This window comes from Plectropomus leopardus, chromosome 12 (assembly GCF_026936395.1).
Source record: "Plectropomus leopardus strain MGB_pleo_1.0 chromosome 12, ASM2693639v1, whole genome shotgun sequence".
Classification (NCBI taxonomy): domain Eukaryota; kingdom Metazoa; phylum Chordata; class Actinopteri; order Perciformes; family Serranidae; genus Plectropomus; species Plectropomus leopardus.
The window spans coordinates 29,327,209-29,353,228 of NC_142187.1; the positions used below are offsets into that span (position 1 = coordinate 29,327,209).

Here is a 26,020-nt window from a genome sequence, read left to right on the forward strand (position 1 = left end):
TATCATTCATCAGCATCTGCTTTATCCACTCAGCCACCAGACACCCTAACATATATTGTGACTTTGTTGTCTTTGTTTGGACAACATACTATCATATCACCATACTATACTATACCATGATTTTTTTTATGCTTTTTTGGACTACATACTACACCATAAATTTTCATTCTATATTACATATGCAACTGCCAGATGTGTGGAATGTAAAAAATAGACGTGGTGACACTCGAGGAGGTTACTATCATGTTAATGCTAAGATAAAGGCAGAAAAGGCAGCAGCAGCCTCCAAATCAGGCCCATTGAGACGGTGGGGAGTTCAAGTCTCTTGTGCTGCCAATGTGAGAGAATGATGATGAAAAGCACCATCAGTACTTTGCATGTTTGCTACCGTTCTACACTGCTCCTGCTGTTAAAATAAATACTGCATCTCGCGTTCATTACGTTCATTTTTAAGGACGTGCACAGCCAACTTAACATGTTCTCATCCAAAGTTGTCACATATCGTCGCTGTCAGTGGACTTTCACATCTAAATGTTACGCTCTAGGTATCATTTTGAGTGTTATGGACGTTCCAGGATGCCACAACCAACACCAGGATGTCAGCAAAAGCAAATGGTTAGGATTAGGCTTCAAATGCAGGGTTGGTTAGGTTTAGGCAACAGAGGCATATGGTTAGGTTTAGGATAGAACATCATGGTTCAAATGAGAAGCAAACACTGGGCTCAGAGGTCAAAGTCCAGGATTTGTTGGATCCATCCACCAACACTTCCACCTGCCATATTGGGACCCTCATGCTCCTTATATTATGTCGTTAACAGCAGCGGCATGTCAAGCATTTAGCCATATCATCACCTTATATGGCTGTGCCAGGTGCCATCCAACCAACTGGTGGCATATCATACTACTGCAAAAGGTAGCTTTTGGTATTGGTATCTTATGCCAAAAGCACTGACAAAGTGGCGGTATTTAACAACTCCAGCATCAGTATGGGCTGAGCTGTTGCTGACTGTTTTTTTACTCCCTGCAATATTTCAAACTGTCAAAAAATGTTGAAAATGACTGCCGATCGATGAATACATTGCATTTCCTCAGACTACAGGACTGTGCTCAGACTGTGTTTTTCTGTCCAGTAAATGCAAATGAAGCACCTTAGAAATGCATTACTTCAGACCAGGTGGAAGCTGTTGTAACATGATCCTCCTCAGTTACAGCAGCTCCTGAATTTCAGTCTCCTTGGACAACTTTCAAGCCTATACATGTCATGATGTCAGAATGAAAAGCACCTAATATGCATTGTAAAAAAAAAGTAACAGCCCAGGAATTAACCTCTTATGTCATTACTCCAACAGCTCCTTTTAAGAATTCCTCACGGAGAACAAATCACACCTGCTCACACTAAACCCATTCCTCGTCTTCACACAGTCTGCTCTGGTGTTATAACTCAGTGAGCTCTAAAAGGGAGTGCAAAATTCAAATTACCGCCTCAGACGGCACATTTTCAAGACCTGTTATCACCTGTGAGCTGAAGCGTATTTACAAACGGCAGATCTGCAAAATGAGTCATGCACCCCTAGTCGACAGGGGAAGTTTTGGCAACACTTTAAGGACAATCATGTCAGAGTGGATTAAGTTCAGAGGAAGAAGCTGATAAAAGAACTCATGGAATGCTCTGATGGAGAAGGGGGAGTCGTGTTTTTATATCAGCGAACAGAGGTAAATATCTATCAAAGTCGCACTATATTCTTCCCTCTCGGCACCTTGGGTAAACAGCGGGTGTCACATAAAAAAGAATCATCAAAACCAAAAGGAACATTTTTATGATCTCACATATATATAATTCTTTATTTGTGTCATTTATCTCCTTACAAGGAGGCGAGACTTTTATAAGAGGGCGGGGAGAAAAAGAATCACTGCAACACGACTAATTCTTCTATGAGACATCCTCCTCCGGGATGGGGATATTAGATAAATAAAGATTACTCACAGGATTGAATGAGCAAGCATGACGTGGAGTTTAGTAAGAAGTCCAAACCTCACCCAGCTAAGAAATAAATAAATTACTCAATAATTGATAGGGTTCCATACTATCACTGGAGTCTGTCTTTTTCCACACTTATTGGAAGCTATGCCTGATGATCAGGGATGTAGTCAAGACTTCCTAAACTGAGACAATTACTGACTAAGACCAGACCAGTGCGAGTCACACTGCATGACACACGTACAATAAAATGCCGAACACGCAAAATCATAGGTACTCCTAAAACTGACCCGAAAGATTCACATTCTCATGAAAACATCACAGACATCAAATTTCTGTCTTCACCTGTCATTGCCATACTATATGTGTGCATGTATAAGAGTAATTCAAAATAAGACACACACATCCCTTAGTGGGCACTGGATCCAAAATGAAGAAGTGTAAAGAGATAGAGATTTACACACGAGGAAGCTCCCATTAAAGGATTTTATTCTAAGTGACATTTTGAGCCACTATGCTCTTGCTCAGACTTTAAATTTTTTACCAATGAGTCACCATCTTTAGTAGATACACTTCTGACCCAACACAGCTAAGGCCATTCAACCATCGATGAGGTACCAATAAATTAAAGTGAAAATACTCAACACATAATAAGCATCCTCTGAGAAACACAAACACACACATCCTGCACAGCACATGTGTGTGTGTGCCATAAATTTACTTGAGATTATGCATCACTACAACATCAGAGTATCAACTGAAATGATCGGGGACTCTCTCATGCAACTACTTCACCACATTAAAAAGCCCCCCAATTTTTAAAAAAAAAATCTATGGTTAAAGTTAAGTAAATTATTTACATGTAAACTCAATTATTTACATGTAAACTCATCATGAGCTCATAAAATGTGAAACATAGAACAAGCCAACAAGCCAACCTGGACCGGTTGCAACATTAAAATGATGCTTATACAATAATGCATCAGTAAGAATAAACACATGTTCTAATCTATAATAATAATGACAGCAAGCGCCAGTACAATTTGCTGCTCATACTTCTGTATTTAACTTCTGTATTTAACTACTGAAGCACTGAGGTAACATTTCACACGCAGGTGTTTGAGCAGCTTGTTTTATTTTTACATTGTTAATGTCGTAAACAGTTTCTACAATTTTCTCTAATGTTTTTTCCCCATTAAAGGGAGTTTTTTCTTGTCCTTTGGTAGTGTCCAAGAACAGAGGGACATTGTATGTTTTAATGCCCTCAGAGGCAAAGTGTGATTTGTGATTTTGAAATTTCAAAATAAAAAATTAATTAAATTGAAGTCAAAGATTCGGACATATAATTGTTTTACAACTCTCAGTCAGTCCAGAAAAGTGTCTAAAATGTGATAAAATATCAAAAATGTTATTGATTGTTTTATTCTTCTACTATTCTTTGTTATTTTATTGTTTTTATTTATTCAGTGTTATATCATTTTCAAAATGAACAACTTTTTTCTTTAGAAGATGCAGTCATCCATCCATTCATAAAATTTGAATATGGCCTACAGTAAACCTAGGTTGATTTTTTTCCTTAATTGTTACTCTTCTGTCATTCCACATGGGGGAGCTCTCATGTGTAAAAAAAAAAAAATGTGCCTTTTAAATATTTCCTAGTACTGAAGGGTTAATTTATGGATTTCCAATTGATTAGAGGTGTAAATCACAGCTCAGCAGAGGTCCCACCCTGTGAGCGCTTTGAACACATTTAACAGGAATGTCAAACCCTGCAGATACAGACAGTTAAAGGAACTCTGGCGTCAGTGCCCATGTCGATTTTATTAATTATAATGACAGGATAAAACTGTAGGCAATATTCTTTGTTCTGTTAATGTTTTACTATATGTGGACAGCAAAAAATGTACTAATGGGTCCCTATACAAACCTACTGTCACACAGGACAAAAAGAAAGGAGGGGACAACTATTTCATCAGTCAGCCCCTTACACCTCTGACTGTTTCTGAGTCCATCCGCAGTAAATGTATCTACACTATGGAATAAAGCATTTCTTCAGATTATATTTGAAATTTAACACAAAATCTCAATCTAAAATGATTTGTTTGTGACACTGATGGAAATTCACCACAGGATGCAAGCAAAGGAAATACTGTGCGTGCAATTCCTGGATCAGGTCAACACCATTAAATGTGGAGACAGGAAGGCACCGATGCAAGTATTCAACATAAAGTGCATGCGGTGGAGACGGGCGCAGAGGCTGCATGCTGGGTGAGTGAATTGATCTGCAGGAATCATCACTTTCCTGCGGCCTCCCAGGTCTACACCTTGCCCCACTTCTCTCTGTGCTCCCTCTAATCCTCCTTTTCCATCAAATCCTGCCACTCCCAATCCTCACCCCACCCTATAGCCCCTATAAAACACTCATGTATTCAGCAAACACTCACACACCCACCAAAAATGAAAAATAAACATCCTGGCATGCACAGACGGTTTTTATATGACTCAAATCAAAAGCATTTTGCAGAACTTAAATTGCACCCTTCTGCTTGTGTTTGTCTGCTGAGCACTTAAAACAAAAACCAGGGTTCCCACACACTTTGACCAATGAATTTTCAAAATATTTCCATAACTTTTCCATAAGATTTTACCCCATTTCTATAATTTATTTAGGTGGTTTAGGCCTGATACAGCCAAACATTACTGAATAAGCATTTCCCAGGCAGACCCAACTGCCCGCATTTGCTAACTTGACTTACTTGTTACACATTTCAGGTACCAACTGGCTGCCTGTATGCCAACAGACCAGAGCGGCACATACAGATACTTCCCAAAACACCAACATCGCGGTTCCTTTTTAGGAGATAGAAAACTGAATATCTTCTAAAGAAATATCAATGCAATTTGATGTGTTTGAAATATATTTTTAACAAGTCTGTACGCATTTATTTCTTGTGAAACAAACAGCTGTTTGATGGACGTGTTTAATAATTGATTTGTGTCTGTTTTGAAAAAGGGGGGGGGGGCATTTCAACAATGGGATTGCATTGTTGAACCCCAAACCGCATGAACATATTCCAGAGGAAGCACATCACAAATTTACAAGTACGGAACAAATCTGTCAGATTTCACTTATTTAATTGTCTCAAATAAAACTAAGCTTACAGATTTTGGTGGAAAGCCTTCTGCACTTTCATACTAACAGAGTTCTTCTTTCCCTCAAAATAGAGAACCCCAGTAATGAGTCCTAAAACCTGGAAATAAATTAGTATTTCAGCAGTTCCCTCATCTCAAAGTCAGGGGTTTTGGGTTAGAAGCCTGAAATATGGTCTGTGGTTAACAAGTTTAAGAGTTTTGTTTAATGACTTAAAATTCATCAGTAAATACCCCACTCATGAATTTGAAGCTTTTATGTGTCTTAAAAAAGGCGATGCTAACAATAGACTAAATGAGACTACAGACATGCCACACCGTGCCAAACGCAGCTTTCCAGCCTCGTGGCGGTGGAGATGCAACCACAGTGTAGTTCCTTTTAGCATTAGCTTTTTACTTCTGCTGACTGCATTTAGGCTTCAAAAATCCTGAGTGGTGATGATTTCTGAAAATTATCTTGCTGAACAAAACATGTAATTATTATAAATCTTTGTTCACCACAGAGTTTATTTTCTGCCATAATCCATAATCTAATAGAAAAACCCCATAGACTTTTTGATAAGGGAACCAGGGCAATGCTAATTTCTGCGTCGGCCAACAGAAAAACATCATCCTTGAGGAACTCTCTGGGGCGTTTTGATCTATGTTTATTACATGATACCACTGATGTTTCAATCGTTAAGCAGCAGGAACCAGATTTTAAATGAGTGACACAAGGAACACATTTCATGTTACTTTAGATATATATTTTTATTAACATTTTTTTAAAAAATGTGTATATTTTTCCCCAAAACATTCCGTTATTTAAAATCACTTTCTGTTATAAAAAACATGTTTTTCTAATTCAAAAACTTGGGACCATGGGAACCCTGAAAAACAGTAAGAAGGGAGAAAGTCAAAGGTTTCAAGGTGTGGGGTATATTCTGATCCACAATCACCATCAGACAGTAGCAAAAAACAACAACAAACAACAGCACAACAGCGAGTGTTACTCACTGTTGTATCCTGAGGCAAAGATAACTGTCAACTTCACCACAAAGAAAAACACCTGACCTATCTCTGCATCCCATCAATAACATTAATGTTGATTGTTGAACAGCGTACCCATCTGCAAAATGTCCAAACAGCTCTTCACAGAGACAGCTATCTGCAGCATCTCCACAACCACATTCACCTCAACAAGAGCCAAGTGAGACTGTTTGCAGAGAGTCAGACTGCAAGACGTCCAAACGCAGCAAACAGAAGATTCTCTGTTTGGCCAAACTCACGCCAGCCCGCTCGCAGAATGGACCTCATTCTTTTCAAGAGCGGAGATGGTGCCATCCAAGATCTATTTAGAGACAACGCTGCCAAATTAAGCACCCTTCGCTCCTCCAGCGTCAACCGCTCAAATTCAAACAGGCCAATCACAGAGCTGCAGCACCACAAGAAGACCACCTTTCTCTTCTCCACGCTATGTTTAAACACTGTTTATGTGTCACAGACGACACTCATTTATCATGAGTAAAATCCGCCACTGAGTAGTTCTTTTGAAATTCTGTTCACGCCATGTCATCTTTTCCAGTCAGCAGTTATATAAATTCAGTGAATTATTAATGCTTATTTAGGTTTAAGGCTTTTAAATATTTATGGATGCGAATAGCAAAATGCACATTAATTATGAATGAATACAAGGAGTCAACAAGTACATCTATCTCTATTATACAATGATGCATCCATGACCTCATATCCCCCTCCCCTTAAACTAACTTTGTATAAATCTTAAAATACAATTAAAAATGTAACGCCCAATGTCTTTAAAAAAAATACAGCCAAAACGGATCGTGTTAATTCATCTTTGGAGAGTTTAGAGTTGCTTCAGGAAGAGGAGAAACACCTGCGCGCAGCAGTTGTTCAGGCCGTTCCTCCAGAGTCACCGCTGCATCCTCCGTCCTGCTATCTTCCTCTAAAGATGTCTGAACGCACCAACATGCTGCAGCTGGAGATGGGAGGGGGTTGTAAAACTTTGGCATGTTTATTGTAGATCTTGTCAGGGCTGTTACCAACAACAGATGTCTTGTATACACCAACACTATTATCCTCCAACACGCCACGATGTTGACATGAATGTTGAGGGCTTTTCCTTTAAATCCACAAACATATAATTGTTAAATTGAGCTTTACTTAAGTACCAGCAGGAAAACAGCTGATTTTGGATTCCAAGCACAATATAGTGGTAGATTATGGAGGAAACCTACAGAAAAAATGCATAAGGAGAGGATAATAGCTAAAAAGAGATACTTTAGTCTTCCTAAACATTTCCTGTTCAGTTTAAATCCCAGCAAAATTTTGAGATAATTAATTCCCACTGGCCCAAAGTCCAACCCACCATTATCACCCTGTGAAAAATATTACAAAAAAACTAAAAGCTGTAACCATTATTGCTTTGAAAATGTCAAACCACAGTCCAAGCGTGGTATGAATTCCTGCAGATTAATCATACTTTGTGTTCAAAATGGATGCCATGTGTTATTATTACGCAGTTTGATTTTCTCAGAGTGTTGCTTTCATTAACTGTCTCTCCCTCTGGTCCTGCAGCTCTGTGCTGTAAGATGTTTCGGTTTAAGGCCATTTACTGCAGTGGCAAGTAGCGGAAATATGTGTTTATAAAAGAGGTAAAGTGGTTCCACTTTTATTGCTGTTGTAAACATTTTAAGCATATTTTGGGTGTTCTGAGCATTCAAAAATACCAAGAAATGACGTTAATAAACTGAACAACATTCTGGGAAATGCGGTCCAAATCTTTGCTCTTGTAACAGTAGAAAACGTTGTAACTGTTGGATTTCCCTGTTTGGGAGCCGATCTGTTTGATGTTACGGTCACATAGCTCTCCGTTATCCCCGTAGTTGGCTCTAAAATATGAAATTGCTTAAAATACTAACTGTTGAAGTCATTTCTCCCCCACAGCTGTAGTAAATACAGTAAGTCACAGTCAAACTGAAACATGTGCTCTGCTTAGCCAAATAAAACCCAAAGGGAAAAAGATTATTTTTTCACTCACAAAAATACAACAGCCACCTCAGACCATCCATCAGCTCCATCACTCTGTGTGACCTGCCTCTGATCAGCTCCAAACTCAGATAACTTAAACTGACTTCTGTTACCTCTCAGTGCCTGCAGCCAAAGTATAAACTCCACACGGTGGTGTTGCCTCATTGGAACGGTGCAGGAAGTTGTGTAAGTTGTGCTGTCTAGCCTTTTCTGGGATTTTTGTCTCTGGGGGAAAACAAGTCTTCAAGCAAACATAACTCAGGAAAAGCTGTTGATGCCTAATATAACTAATACTGAGGAGGTGAAATATGGTGATGACATATTAAATTTAGGACAACTTAAATCCAAAGTGCAATCCAAAATCCAGGTTTTTAGCATGGGTGGGCCGCAAAGCAAACCCTTCTTTCAAAAAACAGCAACGCACCACCATTACCATTCACTAAAACTGACTCTATACTGACTACAAGTCAGAATAGGCATCTGCATGGAGGGCATACACTTCAAACAAATATTGTTCTTGAATTACCTCCACATGAAAAGATTATTTCCATAACAGATGCAAATGCAGTATATAGTGTTTATATTTCTGCCATCACGTGAGAACCCTCTGACCCTGCTTTGTTGCTCTGACTTCAATTTGATGCTGCTCAGATACTCAAATATCAAATGTGATTTTCAGTCTACTGAAGAAGTTGTCATGAACTGTTGTTTTTAGTTTTTCTGATTAAACCACATCCCCTAAACCCGCTTCCTCACAGAGAGTGATATCCTACAGTGAACTTTAACAGTAACAGCAGCATCACAGACATTTGGATTTTTTTCCTTGCAGGGAAATCACAGATGTAAAGGAATGCATTACCCACAACATTACTCACCCAGTGTACTGCTGAATCCGTGACGAAAGCTTGTTTCCCAGCATGAACCCACGGTGACGAAAAATCCAAAAACAGCAAATATTCTTCATGAAAAAGGGGTCGCGCAGTAGCAACAGCAGTCAATCCTAATCAAAACATCCGCTTACAGGCACTCACACAACCCGTGCGCCATAATCCGAGTCTCATTTACCCACTCATATGCTCACTGCTTCCCAAAAGCATGCTTTTTCATAATATCCAAAACACTTCAGGAATTCAAGGCAAGATATTAATTACGGCTTTGATCCACAGAGGTAGTACGCCGTGACAGTGAGTCAGCATGAACTCGGGCCCTGGATCAGACACATGACAGGAATGCAGCTCCAATTAATGATAACAATTACACCTGTGCGATACCTGCAATGACATGTCAAGAGCTTTCCCTGAGTGGCAAACAGGCTCCCACACACACTGTCCCACTCTCAAAAATACTTTGATAGCTTCTGCTTTATTACTATAAAAGATGTCTGCATACTGAGGCAGGATCTGAAGGCTCACGACATGATTTGGGTGTTGGACGCTTTCCGGGTTGTGAGTAGTTTTGACCAATCACATTTTAGCGGAGGGCAAAAGAGGCGGAACACATTGGCCAAAATGCAACCTCAAAGTGGTTCCCAACTGGTGGATCGTGGTCCGTAAGTGGGCCGTGGCTCCATTCTAACTGGAGTGTTAAAAAAACCCCAAAAAAATACAGACAGTGCAGGAACTATTTTATTGCCCTGTCCTTGGTATTATTCGGCTTATTAACATGCTGTTCCTTTGTCAGCTTTTTATGTCACTGGTCTTGAAGCAATAAAATGCTAATCTGTTTTTGTTTTTTTGCTGCAGTGCTGTTCGTTCATCGAGTGTTAAGTAATTGTGCTTTATTCTTATATGTTTGATTTCACTGTGTTGTAAGTGCACATATTGTTTACAATTTTTACAGTTAATGACAAATGAAAAATCTGGACCATGTGGCCGGACCAGTTGGAAACCACCAGTCTAGACGACGGTTTAGCATGTATTAGATTTTTTCTAATTTATCTGAATTCATATGCAGAGATCTGTTAAAGAGATTAGCTGAAGTGTTGTCTGGAACCCTCTCAAGTAGCTAATTGAACTGTAAACAATGATTAGCCCATGAAGGAGGAAGTCTTGGACCAATATATCTGCTGGATGCACTGGAACCTTTGAAATATTGGCCTTTGGCTCCAGAAGCTATAATATAGCTGTCATTTCAGATTGGCTCCTGCTCTGCTAATCTGACCATTAGTCCAAAAATGTATATTTTTTACAATTCATCTGTATAATGTTTAAATATTACCACTAAACAATGACTCTTAACAACTTTGTAATTTCCATCTCTAATCCAGGCGTGGTTTGAGATCTCTTTTAGTCTGATCGGCATATCAGCAAACCTGCACAATCAAAACATTCTACATAATTTAAGATATTATTGTCATCACTCTGAATATGTATGGACCCACCTCTAAAGATGGAGTTTAAATTTTAGAGACACAGTGTTCTGGCCAAAAAGGTGATGTATTGTACAAAAAATACTCCCCAAAGGTCCTCTTCTTAATATCTACAAAACACAGTGTGCACTCCGCTGAATTATGTAATAGCACTGAAAGGATAAGGTTGGTGTTATTGATGTTTTTTTTATTCTGAACAAATCCCAAACCAATTATTCTCTCGATTACATCCTGACTCCCCCTCACACCCAAGCCCAAGCTTCATTAATTTCCCCAAACAGTTGGGCACTCTCGTTTCTGGCAAATTCTCAAATAAGAGTAAACAATGCATTTGTTGGGGACTATTTTTCAGCTGCGGATTAATACACATGTGAAATGAGTAAGTGTTGCATCCCTGTTGATATTTCCTGCTTGCTGGAGGGATCAGACTGTCTGGTCAAAAGCCCTGTTGTATAAGCTTATGTCATCACTGCCGCTCTGCACATGTGCTGCTGAGCTGCTGTATAATAGATGATTTCAGAGGGGAAACCTCACCGGCTGAACCGGTGTTATCGAGAAACATTTAGATATTAGCATGACAAAAGGTGTTTTTATCTGCCAGATGGTTTATTCAGTGTCATCTGATCGTTAACTTTCCCCACAGGGATCTCCTTCATATCATCGTTTATTTAATTATTAACAGCATCTCGCATGATAAGAATTTTATTATTTTATTTATGTATTTATTTATTTTAAATACAATCTGAGTACAGAATATTTGACACCCAAAAATTGACAATTTGGGAGACATGATGAACATCCATACCCCTGAAATTATGTTTATTCAGCGGTCAATATAGAATGTTGAGATAAAACATTTTTGGCACAGTTGCTTAATGATAATAAGCTGTCCCGTTTCTGTGTGGTAATCTAAATAAATATGTGAAAACCATAATTTACTTCCCAAATAAATACAATATAAACTACAATAAAGATGCACCGCATCTGTGCCCCACACCGCACCTCCTCAGAAAAAAACAAAACAAAACAAAAAAACATAATTTATTGTACTTCAGACAAACAGCTGCAGTGGGCTCAAACCAAATAAAGATTGTTGAAGGTGAAAAAATGCTTCATAATTCATTTAAATAGCTTATTTTTCTTTAAAACTCTACCAGGCAAAACAACAAGGAGGCATTTGATGGGCCGATAGAAGGCTGAACTGTGGGCTTTGGATCATAGTTATAGGGACTCATGGATGGGTGCAAACACATTTCCAGATCCTGACTCTACGTCATAGTTTTCTGTCTGCAAGAAGAAAAAAAACATGCCACTACTGATCACTAAAACCATTCCTCTCTTTCACACTTGAGCCTCAGATTAGCGAAAAGTGTAAACGTTCACAAATTACATCCAGAGACGATAATAAAGAGGTTATATCACCTGGAACTTGAGACGTGAGATGTTTATGAACCTAAGTTTTTGGATTCGTCATGCGTGTTGAATTGACTTGGTGTGTTTTGGCAATTCTTTGAGGAACGTAATTCCAGAGGATTATGGGTAATTACAATAATGGGTTACTTGGGAAAGGTATAAAAAGACCCGAAATGACAATGTCTTTGAGTGTGATGAGTTATTCTACAGAGAGCAGATGGGATCAATTTTCATGTTGTTATAGTGAGAGTGTACGTGTGTGTTTTGAAACGGGTCCTCGTTGTTGATCTACACAATTGATATACACAATTATTAGAGGTGGGTATCAAAACTGGAGCTATAGAAAAGGATTTTCTTTCATCGTCAAATTCTTATCAATAACACTTGTACTTTTACCTGTGTAATAACACTGCAATCAATAACAGCAATGCATACAAGCAGGGGAACAGGTCACAGCCATGACCCCAGATAACAACTGAACACACCTTTAAGTCAACGCACCTTCTAGAGACAGCTGATTATTGGACTACATTATAGGTCAGTGGTCCAATCATCTGCACAGGGTTTAAAGGTCCAGTGTGTAGGATTTAGGGGGATTTATTAGCAGAAATGAAAAATTATATAAAATGTGTTTTTTTAGTGTAGTCACCTGAAAATTAAAATCATTTTGTTTTTGTTACCTTAGAATGAGCCATTTATTTCTACATAGGTCGTCGTCCACGGAGTCTGCCATTTTTCACCGCCATGTTTCTACAGTAGCCTGGAATAGACACCCCAAACACTGGCTATAGATGGGGCCATTCACATTTTCACCTTTATGGTTCAGCTACCATAGTTAGAGGCCCCTCTGCAACGAGCAGTGTCTGTAAAACATAATGTTAAGTCAAACTGATTTATTCAGTGTTTTCAATTGTTTAAAATTACCAGGTCAGTTTGTTTTGAAGAGGAAGAGACCTCTGTGAACACGTAATACAGCTCCTGGTGAAATTCTCTTGAACATCAGGATCTGAAGTTATCAGACAATAAAAATGAGCGCACATAAGCAGGTGCTGGGCTAACAGCTGTCTCCTACATGCCAAACAGCACAGGAGAAACACTGTTTTGTAACGTAGAACTGCTTATGCAGTGTTTTTACTGGTTTAATTTACCTGGTACATTTGTTTTGGAAAAGACGAGACCTCTGCAGATAATTTGGCTCCTGGTAAAAAACCTCTGGAACATCTGGATCTAAGTTATCAGAGAAAAAAAGTGAGCACACATTAGCAGGTGCTGGGCTTGCAGCTGTCTCCAACATGCAAAACAGCATAGGAGAAACATAAATTTGTAACGTGAAACTGCTTTAATCCATGTTTTTACCAGTTTAAATCACTGCTATGGAGAGGAAGAGACCTATGGAGATAATTCAGCTCAGGGTGAAAACCTCCTGAACATCTGGATTAAAAATAAGGTGAACACATATAGCAGGCGCTGAGCAAGCAGCCCATCTGGGGCATACTTAACAGCGTAAAAGAATCAGTTTCAACCGGGAGAAGTTTCAGCTGGTTGCAATCTGCAATCCTCATCAGTAGATGCTACTAAACCCCCCTAAATTACACCCAAAATGTTTGTATGAGGGTCCCATGTGGGTAGCAAATGGGCTGAAAAATGGGCCCCATATGGGATCGTCCACATCTTCCATAATGGCCACTGACATGAAACCATGGGTAATCTCACACATTGCCCATTTTTCAGCCCATTTACTGCCCACATGGGCCCCACATACAAACTTTGCCTGGGATCTTACACACTAGACCTTTAAAGTAAACATTGGTGAATTATATGTTATATTGTTTCATTTATGGCTCTGGGATTGATTTTTGAGCACTTTCTTTGCCTGAAACATTATTTACTGTCACCTATTATAATGATGTAAACTACAAAATTTGGACTTACTGAAGTGAACGCCCACTGGAGGATATGAAGTGTGGTAACAGCAACAATCTAGTCCCTGGTGGCTCACAGCTCATCTATCGCATGTACTACGACTCAAATGTTATATCACAAACATAACGCTGCTACATTGTTGTTACACCACAGTTTACAGTGTTACTACACAGATAGAAAAGATAATAAAAATGCATTTGGTGTGAACAGTCTTTTTCTGTCTCTTTATATGGAAGCCACACAAACACAGCGCTTGCTGTTTATGTGATTTGGTTCCAATTCGTTTTGACAGACGGCCAAAAAAAAGTCTGCCTGTCACAAAAAGGCCGCAGTGTAGCAGCCACAATCATTTCCCCGTCCTTTCCTCTTTTCCTTGAGTTTATATTCCACATTTTGTCTTTGAACAGCATTCATGTTCAGCTCTTCAAACTGTGGCTGAGAGCAGCATGGAGCGGTCCATTTCTGTGGGTCATACACACCCACAGTTCTTCGCCGACACATTTTGTATTGTGTGATAGCGGCTCTTGTTGTCCAGGAAGGAAAAGTCCTTTTCAAAAGCGATGGGCCGGCAGCAGGGCCCTTTGCTGACCTTGTCCTTGCGGCCCTTCTTCCTGAAGCCCGTCTGCATCATGTGCTCCATGGTGATGTCATAGTTGTGCCGGTGGGCCGTGCATTTGCCGCTGCAGTAGCGCAGCAGCACCGTCTCGTCGCTCTCATAGCCGAGACCCAGTTCACTCACGGTGAGCTCCAGCTCCCTCACAGAGCAGGGCTTAGGCCTCCGGGCTCTTTTAGTCCTTCGGGCCTGGTTCTCACCAAGGCGCCGACTCTTCCTTCTCTTCCTGTCAAGCAAGGTCCCGACCACATGCTGAAGCTCGCCCTCTGTGAAGCTCTGAAACATCACGGAAACTGGAAGAGAGGAGATAAATGAAGTCTGAGACAGGTGTTGGAGGGATTATCTGTGATTCTATTTCTGTGATTTTGTCAAAAGAATCAGATCTGATTCACACAGATAGCATTCTGTAGTTGGAGGGATAATGAAAAGTCAAATGTAAACAGAAGAACAGAAGTTTTTTGTCATCTGACATCATGACAGCTACGAACAAATCTTATCAGCACCATCACAGAAAGAGTTCCTTGAAACCTATTTAAAGCAATGCCCACAAAATGACCTTTTGCAAATCTGTCATGCCGTGTTACTTTGAATTTGTAAGCAAGCATCCATTTACAAACTCCCACACATCTTGCGTGTCACAATCCAAGTCCTACTTACATACATCGTATGTTCAGTACCTCCCAAAAACATGCATTTTTCACCATACAGCCACATGCTGTCTTCACACCGAACAAGACGTGAGTGTTTAATGTGGCGAGATTACCTACAAAGTCCATACAAAGGTGTGAATGGATGCACGTTTGTAGTGGGTGAAGCAATGGACGCTAATAAAGTGCATGAGTTAAAATGTTTCAACTTGAGCAAGAAATCCACGTGATGCTGTTTTGTGAGAGCCTAACAGTGTTGAGATCTAGCTGAGATTTTCCTGATGTTCGCAGGTGTAGAACAAACATTGTGGCCACGAGGAGCCAGATCTTAAATGGAGAGGGCTCTGAGATTAGTGAGCGAAGCCATAGGATTACCGGGTAAATTCTGAAGGTATGCGTTTGTAACTTGTGTAAGCTATTTTGTTGAGTCGCTTCTTAGCAAATTTGGTTTAAGTAATTTAAGTTGGTCTTTTAATGTGAAAAGTAAACAACAGAAGGAGTAAAGCTGTAATGTGCTGCCATGAGAGTTTGAAAAATGATAGTGTTGGAGTCTGGCTTTGAGGAGAGCATAAGTTTCACTTTCAGTTCAGGTAAAAGTGGTAAAGGTTTGGCGGAAATGTGGGCCTATGAGTTACTGAAGCACGGAGTATATGGCTTGGATTATATGAGCCTTCGAACTGGCTACTGTTTTAAATTGTATTGATATGTCAATTTGGCAAACTTGTTTATTTCTGTTGTCATTTTTAATTGTATCTAACATAAAAGTTGGACTTATCTGACATTTCTGTTGTGCTTATTTCATGACCTGTGTTGCTTTGCTAACATCTTTAATCGAACAAGTCTTACTGCAGGGATGCTAAAAAATGTACTAACGGGGCCACAAAAAAATATATTTTAGGCACCGAAAAATTCAATATCATTTTAAGTGTACACTATATTTGAGTATTTGATCCACTTTACCTTACACAATAGCTGATGGAGGCAGCGTAGACCAACAGCTCCACTGTTCACTGGAGTAAAATGACGGATTTTCTTAATGGAGTTTGATGTTTTTGATATAACAGCTTCAAGTACCAGCAGGTAAGGGCCGTCTTACAGCAAAATAAAGTCGTGAGAATATTCTAAATATAGTGTACACTTACACTAAAATGTTCTTTTTTTAGGTGGGGCTTTTTAAAGTGGTTTTAAAAGTAATCAGTAAAGGTAGAGTTTGCTCAGCGCCGTTTGATTTTACGAATGTGACGCAGCGGCTTTCTGCACAAAAGTTATTGTAAACAATCATTGTGATTTGGCCAGTAGTTTTGCTGTTGTTGACTTTGTCCCCAATCAATCAATGAATCTGTTGGCCATTTGCCATGGAAGCATATGAGGTAAACAATGTTTTCCTCATGAATTCAAAGTAACGCAGTATGACTGACTGATTCACAAACATTTCGCTCATTTTGTGGGCAAAGTGCTGTTGACAAATGCCACTCAATAAGGCCGTCTGAAACCAAAGGAAAGTGTCGTCCTCCCCCGAAGGTTCAGATGGCTCTATGGAGAGCCAGTGAACTATGAGGTGCTAATTGACTGTGGCTCATTGAGAGACATTAAAACCTGCTCTATAAACAATAGACTCAGGTGCTAAAGTGTCCTGTCTGAGCCCCAGCCGCCCTTTCACACGACACCTTATCTCACACCAGACAAGAAGGAAGACATAACAGTTTATCTTACACTCTGAGAGGAGAGAGTTCATGTCGTCTGCTGAGCGGGGTCTCCGATGAGGACCACCCATCTGCCGGGACAACACTGTCGATTCTGCTGCTGCTGCTGCTGCTGCTGATGAGGGTGATGGTGTTGAGGTTTTGGATGTTGATTCTGATGATGATGACTGTCTTGATGAGGTTGCGTACGGATATTTTGTCTTAGGTTTGAAATGTCCAACAGTGGCCATGTTTCTAACGAGGAGGATGGACAGGGCTGCGCCACAGAGCATGAAGGCAAAAGTAGCACTTTTCCATAACTTCATCTTAGAACGTGGAGGAGCATTGAAACTCTGCGGAGAGAGGCAGAACGGACAAATGTCAGACATGTTCGAGCAGTCACACCTTCACTCGTGTAAACAAATCTCCTCAACTTGTCACATTAAAGCAAAGAGAACAATGCAAAAATTGTTATCTCCTGTGCCATGACATTGCTTTGACCTTCCCATAAATCCACCTCTCTCACCGGGGCTTTCTATTTTACCGTCAGTTTACTTTTTCTGATTTGGCTGTCAGCTCATTTTCACCCTAAGTGGGTTCATGATCCGCGAGCTTGACGTCTCTTGCTGACACATGAGAATGCAGTGTGTGTTTAATCGCGGCTGCCTGAAAAGGAAAAAACGTAACTGCAATTTCTTATTTGAACTGAAGGCAGGTGGGATTAGTTTTGCAACCCCTTGCCCCTCGAAACCTCCTCAAAGTTTGTGTATCATATCAAAAAATACCTGACGCGAATGACAATATAAGCTTTTTCTCTCCATTTCTGAGGGAAAAACACTTTTCTTTGCAGGAGTAAATGTTCCCGAACCTTCCTTTTAAAAAAAGAGGGAAAATCCATGCTTTCTTTTCAGGAGCCACACCTATTTACAATGCTCTGTATGATGAGGCCTCAGCGAGCATATGTGTTTGTACATCCCTTTATCTTATACCGCCCCTCCCTTTCACTAGACACTGCGCCACAGCAGCCACAAAAACTCCATTTGCAGGAGTAATTCGCTGTGTTTTCTCCCTCCTTATTGTCATGGTGCAGGTATTTGAGAAGTTTTACAACCTCACTTCTTTGTATTTTTCATATCATGTCACCAGTGAGGAGAACATTTCCCCAGAGCCGGAAATGGTATAGTGGCAGCGACTAACAGCAAATCCAGACCACCTCACAAAGTGTTTTGCCAGACTGGATTCTGTAGTGTGCATATACAGGCCGCTGGAGTGTTTACAATGGGACGAAATGTCACATATCTCTGTCGAGTTTAGTATAGGAACAAAAATCTGAAATGACTAACTTGCGGAGGTTTGAACTTTCAGCATGTGTCCTGGAGATCACATTAAACAGGAAAAGGTTATGAAAAATACGGGAACATTTTCTGTTGGAATTCTCGTTTTGCAAAAGACGAACTGTATGCAAATTGGGATAGCGCTCCACAGTGTCTGACTGTTTTGGACACCGCAGAAGGAAAATACAAAGACACTGCGTGCATGAGCTGCAGTGGTATAAACAGCGTATAAACAGGTACAACCAGTCCTATCAGTCAAAGCTTGACTCATCACTCATAATTCCATATGGGTTTGACGTGGTAAGAAGCCTCTGCACAATGAAGGGGTAGAATGGTATTCATTTGAAAGTCAAACATTTCAGCTAACAACCTCATTTGACACATGGTCTATGTAAATCAGACGTGGAGCCCTGGCTGCTGCAGAATGCTACCCGGTGCCCCGCTATATGTCTGATCTTCTCACTCTTGTATTTAATTAGCAGACGTGATAGATAGAAGCCTCAGTGGAAAGTCTTATTTTGTTTCTGTTGGTTCAACACCAACTCCCAGCACCAGAAATCTTGCTGCTCCCACTCTAAATATGATACATTTCTGATTTAAAATGAGCAAGTTTGTGATGATATATGGCAAAGGATGAGATCATTGTTTTTTTATGCTATTAATGGGTCAGTTTGGGATGATTACTCAGCCTCGGAGTTAGCCGTTTCACACAGCCGTGATACATCAGTGTCTGTGGCCTGTTAGCTCCGTGGCTCATCTTGATAAAACAATTAGCTCGTAAAGTACAGATGAGCTCTCCGATGTCTCGGTCGCTGACACTGGACGAAGCCCGGTCATCAAACACCAATCTCATGTCCCTGAAGACACTTTGATTGTCATAATTACTCCACTCAGAAAGACATTAGTCCCATCTGCAGTCGATTGGCGCCAATAAAAGTGCCAAGGAGCATTGTGTAGCTTGTTCAGATGGTCACAGATGATTAATCCCCACAGACATTTAATATCTAGTACTGGCCTCCCGCTGTCATGGACATAAATATACAGATATTGATAGGAGGAAGGGGCACCGGTGTTTTCTTAGGAGAGCAACGGAAAGACATGACTGAGCAGCACGCTTCCTGTGAGGACAAATGCTGCTGTTTTCCAGCAAACAGAGACAAGCAACAACGCAGAGGATATAGCGGAACCCCAGAGGACATCCCAGCAGAAGGAAAAACCATCCTCAAACTGAGACATAAAAGTGCAGATGAGTCGCTAAGACAACTCCAACAGCTCCCACACATGTCTTGGCCCTCACAAAGCATCAGATGTGCCCATGCACGCTCCTGTTTGTGCAGATGAGGCCGGTCCAACATGTGAGGCCCAAAACAAACGTAGAAAAACCATCCATTCACGAGGAGACAACGTCTGCACGCATGAAAGTTCTCATTAGGGGTTTTGTGTTTCCAGTGAGAGTGGGAGTGAGTACGAGGTATGTCAGATGTAGCACACCTGATGTTTGCAGTCAGCCATATGTCACCTGAAGAGCTACCAGCTGAGTGAAAACAGTCCCAGATGATCATTAAGATGTTTGAGGCATCGCATGAAAGTGAACTGCTTGGCCAAGAATTCCTCCGTCTGTCAAAGCCATTCCTGAGACATTATGTATTCCCCGACACATGCAGTCGGAGCCCCATCCTCAACCCTCAACCGAGCTCTTGTTGTGCCTCAAAGATCGCCATTATTTCAAATGACACAATAAAATTGATGTTTTCAAGGAATAATTGGGTCAGTGGCAATGGCGCTGCTAAGCCGGCGGTAATGTAATTACAGCAGCATGGCACCCGGGCCCTCCCCTCCCTCCCTCCCTCCCGTGCCAGAAGGAGACACTCAACAGAATGCCACAAGCCTATGGAAGATGAACTAGAGATCTGTCAAAATGGGGATAAGGGGCGTCTGTGGTTAACACTTTTGAATGAAGCCAGCGGACAGGGGGTGCCTTCTTGTCAGCTTGCTTGGATCTTGACCAGTGTGACATGATTACAGCGGGAGAAGATCACAGAAAAGGAAGTGAATGAAGAGCGCCTTTGTGCTGCAAAAGGAAAAAAAAGCAGATAGCAACTTTTATGCCTCGCCGCTGCATAGAAATTGCTCCTATATATTCCCTCAATACAGCCTGTCTTACTCACTCTCCCTCGCTGTGACTCACACATACCATAAACACACACGAGCAGCACTTGGTTTCACTTTTTCCCCGAATCATATGGCACGGGCTTGTGTCGAAATCAAAGTCTAACCTTCCATTGTTGTCCAGACACCCACTTCACCTCCGGGGCTCACACACCCTCCCAGCAGCACCAACACTAGATAATCCATCTTACATAACCCTTCTGCTTCTTGATATCTAGAAATGTCTACAGGTTGTGTTTTTGCCACTGCACAACCCGAGGCCTCTACCTACAGAACATTATTACCACGCTGTGTCTCAGCTCAGCTCCACCCATGTGACCGCCTGTCTCTGCACTGCTCTGAACACACCCCATAAATACCTGCATTGCAAAGATAACAGGAGCATAACAAACAGCGGGAAAAGGCACCTACTGTGTTGTTCCAAGGAAACAACGTGCTTTAGGGAGTCCTAGAGAGGCCTTGTCTTGTCTTTTCCCTCTTAAGTGAGCATCAGGAGGCCTGGGGACAGCTAGAGAGTGCTTGGAGAGGTAATAGGGACATATTCCAAAGATCAGGGCGGGATTAGCACTAATGCCTGCCGGCTTTATCTGCAGTCACGTGGGTTAACACCTGGCTGCAGTGTTGGTGGCGGAGCTCGGGCCTTGCTGTGTGTGCGTCTGTGTTAATCCATCAGACACCTCTAACTCCAGTTAGGCCAGCATGCAGGGCCACCGATTGCTTCTTCTTCTAACGTCTAAAACCTGCTTCCAGTCAGAATAATGAAGCGGAAGATTGATGAATTTGGTGGGTAAGATGTGTTGTGTTGGCACCGGGGTGGGCCAAAAAGGCTGTAAAATAAAGTGGATGTTCTGAGCCAGGATTGGCTGTTCTAAATCCAGCCTTGGTTCTAATGCAACTGAAAAGGCTTAGGTTAGACTGCGCTGTAATTTTGCTGGGCAATGGCTTCTGTTGGCTTGCATTCTGTCACTCAGTAACCAAAAGGATAATTAAAACAAGCCCGTTCCTTGTTTGGGAGAAAGCTGCTGTTCATTACTGAGAAAGAAAAAAAAAGGTTGAAAACACCCAAAAAGGAATACATTTTTTTACTAACATTCTGTAAATACTCAAGGACTCAAATGATTGAAATGAATCATTTTTAAAATTGTGATTAATTGCAGAATTTCAATAATAATTGCATTTTTATATCACGTTTTCAATTCCATTATTTTGCATTTCTAAACAGTTCTAAAGTCCATATTGACAAAGTAAAGAAATTGTTACCAGATCGTCTTAATTAGGAATCAAACGACAGAAAAACACATCAGTTCAGGGGAGACTCATGGGTAACCACAGAACCCATTTTAATTCAAATATCTTGAGGTCAGAGGTCAAGGAAGCCATCTAAAAAGCCCATGACATTTTTTCATCTACAAAATTTAGTCTAACTTTGGAGTTATTTAGCCCATTTCCTGACAAGCAAGCTCATTGTGGTTAATACCACTGGATTCCTCAAGTCTTCTACTTTCATATGATACCAGTATCCCTCTAGTATTAAAACTCAGCCGGGTGCAGCCTTTTAAATACGGGAATGTCAGCCGGCAATTTACAGATTAAAAAAAAAAAAATAACTTGATATGTACGGACCTTAATCATATCACAATTAATCAGGTAATGCTTACAACACTAGTAAATACTAAACTTGATTCCCGCATCCTTTTTAACTCTTTAGAATCTGGATTGACATCAGTTTTGTTGTGCTGCGTTTAGACACCTTTTACAAGCTTTTAAAACCAATGGAACGTCAGAAAATTGGTTTGATTTGTTTTTGAAAACACGGGAGAAGGCAATGAGCAACTTAGAGAAAAAAAGTAAGGAAAATAAACCTTGAGATTATTAGATATTATAAAAAAAGAAAAGAAAAATTTCCAAAAAAATACATTTATAATTCTTATAATTACACATTCAAAATTATGTCACAGGGTTGTGTTTTGGTTTTTTGCACTTTCCAGAGGTCATTTTCATGTCTCTTTTTGTTCTTTACTTTCTTTGTTATTGTTAACTTTGTTAACTTTTTCTTGTAACTTTAATCATTTCTTGCTAATTTTCAAGTACTCGTTAAGTTTTTTCCCACACTTTTGAAAGAAATCAAGCCAATTTGCTCAGAGTTTATCTACTATATGGTGGTTAAAAAGATTTTATTGTGCAAGCTTCACTATCACATCTCACGGATTTATACAGATTAATCCAGTGACCCAACAGCCTAGCACGAAATCTCAAACCTGCTGCCGCTAGGGAGGCGTTAACGAGTTGCGAGGGGACGATACGCTTATAGATGCACATTTGACACCTGTCCTAATTTGTCTGCCCTTTGCTATTCTGGGAATGCTTGAGTCAAGGTGCAGCTCTGACATGCATTTAAATAGTCTTTTCGAACAGACAAAGAGGTTACATGAGGCTTGGCAGGAAAACATCATCTTGCCTCATCATTTTTTTGTGCGTAGTAAGATTGATGATTGTTGTCTTGGCTACTTTCTAAAGAGGAGTCCATAAGCTGGCTGCTAATCTGTCTATGCCAGAGCTTCTGTTAACACAACAGCATCGCCTCTAAACCCATGTTAAACACATCGATGTTGCTGTTACAAAAAAGGATTGACTGCCATCTGGCACGCGCTGAATACCACTTTCAAATATGACCCACGCGAGCAAGCACAAGCAAGTACAAACATCTGAAATATGATGGCGTTATACATGTTTATAACCCTGTGCTCTCCTCAAAGTGCTAACATACTAATTATTTGCATGCACATTGTATATTTTGCCAAGGATCTGCCAAAAAATGCTGATGAGGCGATGACGAGCCGTGCAGGAGTTCAGCCTCCCATTCATTTTTTTGCAGTTATGACCAGCTTTGGCAGGTTATGACAGTTGAACGGCTCATTTGACTTCAGGCTTAACCTCTATCCGGCCTCTTGGAGCTCCGCTGGATACGGTATAATCTCTAAGTATGATATGGGCTTAGTGAGAAGGGGGATCATCACTTCAGTAAAATGCCCACAGTGAGTAACATCAAGTTCGCTCAGAGCTCCTTCATTATATTTTTAGATGACAAGTTCAGCAATCTGATCCAGCTCCTCTTAATTATTTAAACTATTAAAGGTGCAGCTCTGCAAAAAAAAAAAAAAAAAAGGGATGACTGCAAGAGAATAATAATTATGTGAAAGTTCATAAGCGTTCAAAGTACAGATCCAACTTTTGGGAAAGAAAAGCCAGAGAGCATTTGAGGAGCAATTACGCATGATAATGAGGTAAACCACCATGTTGGAGAAGTGACAGGAAAAAAAAAAACTCCCTGACAAAACAAACTTGCCTCTGTGGTGAGAGATTGTTCAAATTTTGCAAGAAAATAATAATAATAATTTATTATTGTTGCTTTTTCAACATGCCCCCTTGTAATCAGTGGTAACCGCTCTGCAAACATTTCGTGACAGGCCGGTCGGCGCTATTGACATGTGGTTCCAGAGAGGGCCGCTTGTTGATACAGATAATCCAGCGTGTGTTTTCTGCCACTCAAGCACTTGGTGAGGCATCCCTGTCAGTGGCACCTAACGCCTTCCCCATAAGCTGCCGGCTTAAACTAACAAAAGAAGATGTGGTGTCCTTACCGTTCGGCCGGCTAATCCAGACTTAGCTGCGTGGCGTCGTCTTCAGCTGACCTCCACAGGCAAGTGCTGGCTGAGTAAGTCCATCATCATCACAGGCGAGGAGCGAGGGGCGAGAACTCCTGATTGTTCCCAAGAAAATCATCACAGCTCCCTGTGCCTGCAAGTATGGGAGGTCCTGTCCAGACTGTTTTATTCTTTTATCATATTTGCATTTCCATTGAATGCTTTTAGGTTGCAAAGATCAAGATCAGCATTCCTCTGAATGTGAACGTGCGCTTCATTGCACTCAGGTTGATCCATTCAAAGAGAGGAGAGCTGGGTGTTTAAAGAAGCCCCTGACCTGCATGTGTTTCACTTTAGAACACTTCTGTCATCACGCGCCTCCATACAAAACTTCTTGTGCACACTCTCTGCACAAACCTGCACCTGAAACAGAGGAACAGAGCAAAACAGTGCCATGTGATAAACAGATCTTACAGATGCCTTAACTTTTATTCCATCTGTTGTCCTTCTGCTTTCATCTCCACACATCAGCGCTTTTGTAAAGATAACGCACATCTCCTTACCTCCTCTCCAGCGGCAGGTCTTCTCTTCAGCTCCAGGGAGGGGAACTCTGCGAATTGAGAAGATGGGTTAGGGTGAGGAGGGAGAGCGTGGTTACCGTAAGTGGAGCAGAGAGCTTCTCTGATGCCTCTGCCTCCTGCCTCCCCCCCTCAACTGTTGCTCCTCCTCCTCCATAGTTGTGCTTGTGGGCCGAGTCGGATTACTCTTGACATGATAATCTCCCTGGCTCTAGCTCCAGGAGCACTAAAGGATGCTTTGGCCTGAGCGAGGGCTTACATTTACCTTCTGCTGCTAGAGAGTCTGCCATCTTAAGTGGCCGATTGGTAATAGCCTCAATTGGGCAGAGCAGAAGGGGGTCTGCCGAAGTGAGTGTTTTCCAATCTTTTAGGAGGAATTAAGAAAGTTCACAATTGGTTTAAATGGTGCTAAGACAACACTAACCCCAGTAAAGTGGAATTATCACAGCGGAGGTATTTCATGATGATTCAATCTACAGTTGGCTTGAGATAAAACCCGAGATGTTGTTGTTGAGAATCTCACGTTCACGTCCCCTCCAATACAAACCAGTGTTTTAGCCCTTGAGCCTCGAGCGCAAATGAGGAGCAGATGGTTGTGCTTTTGGAAGGTATCAGGCACTCCAGACTGCAATCTAAATAAATACCCCATCCATGGGGGAAATGCGTCAGGTGTGCGGGGTCAGTCATGTATAAACAAAGGACAACCAGTCTTAAAGACAAGTGGAGCGGTCGTGAGGGAGGGAGAGGCAAGGAGGATACACAAAGTCTTACATGTGCTTTTTTGGGAGCAAATAAATCTACAGGTACAATGTTGATCTAAGCAGAATTGATGTTTCAGAAATCCTCAGCCAAATATGTCGAAATAAAACAGCTATCTCTGCTGTGAAGTCAGCGCCACAACAGGAAACAAATTATTTGCGAACAAACATCTCATTCTACTGCCGTGAGTCACTTGGATATCCTTGGGCCAAATTATACACAAATCACACTTTGCAAATATCCACTACTGAGGCGGCGATGTAGCTGAATTCCTGCAGTGTTGACTGAGAGAAAAAGGGGAAAAAACAAAGTAATCTTTACAGAAGCTTTCTCTCGCAGCAGAAATGTGTATTGAATATTCTAAAGGTTGTTTCCTTTGTGACCTAAAGACTAAATTTCATGTAAAGTTTGAAGTGAAGCCAACACAAACTCACATTCATATATAAATATACGCCTAACTCATGGCCTGCCGAGTGTTTCCCAGAACTTCACTCATATCTTCAAATCCATTTCACATTGTAAACACAAACTATCGTCATCAACTATCAACACCGTGTTACTGCTTAGTATTGACGTTTTGATCAACTGTGCAATTTTTGTCTTTATCCTTTTTCTTTTTGATAGGGGATGTATCTCCATAAGCCATTTTTGGCTCAATTTTCTTTCTATTCTATATACGTGCAAATAAACAAAGAAAAACCTCAGTGAAACCCTTCAGTGCTGACCTTAAGA

General features: G+C 40.8%; 1 protein-coding gene across 3 annotated transcripts; it reads right to left on the minus strand.

Annotated features, from left to right (window-relative positions):
• Positions 1-11,220: 11,220 nt before the first annotated feature.
• LOC121950874 (neurturin) lies at positions 11,221-24,617 on the minus strand. 3 transcript variants are annotated; one of them, XR_015778206.1, is made up of 5 exons: positions 24,515-24,617; positions 23,949-24,374; positions 16,836-17,157; positions 13,088-14,768; positions 11,221-12,802 (listed from the first exon to the last, which is right to left on the minus strand). XR_015778206.1 is itself a non-coding variant. In XM_042496961.2 (4 exons), the coding sequence occupies exons 3-4, from the start codon at positions 17,128-17,130 to the stop codon at positions 14,332-14,334; spliced, it is 732 nt and encodes a 243-aa protein (XP_042352895.2). In that variant the 5' UTR covers positions 17,131-17,157; positions 23,949-24,374; positions 24,515-24,617; the 3' UTR covers positions 11,221-14,331. The 3 variants fall into 3 exon arrangements, 2 of the variants coding, with proteins under 2 accessions (XP_042352895.2, XP_087941888.1); XM_042496961.2 differs by having other exon boundaries at positions 11,221-14,768; XM_088085762.1 differs by lacking the exons at positions 23,949-24,374; positions 24,515-24,617 and adding an exon at positions 20,719-20,800 and having other exon boundaries at positions 11,221-14,768.
• Positions 24,618-26,020: the final 1,403 nt, after the last annotated feature.

Coding starts and splice junctions, on each gene's coding strand:
- LOC121950874 (XM_042496961.2), bottom strand. CDS start 17,130: ATGAAGTTATGGAAAAGTGCTACTTTTGCCTTCATGCTCTGTGGCGCA. Junction 14,769..16,835: donor GAACTCTCTCCTCTCAGAGT/GTAAGATAAACT, acceptor CCTCTCTTCCAG/TTTCCGTGATGTTTCAGAGC.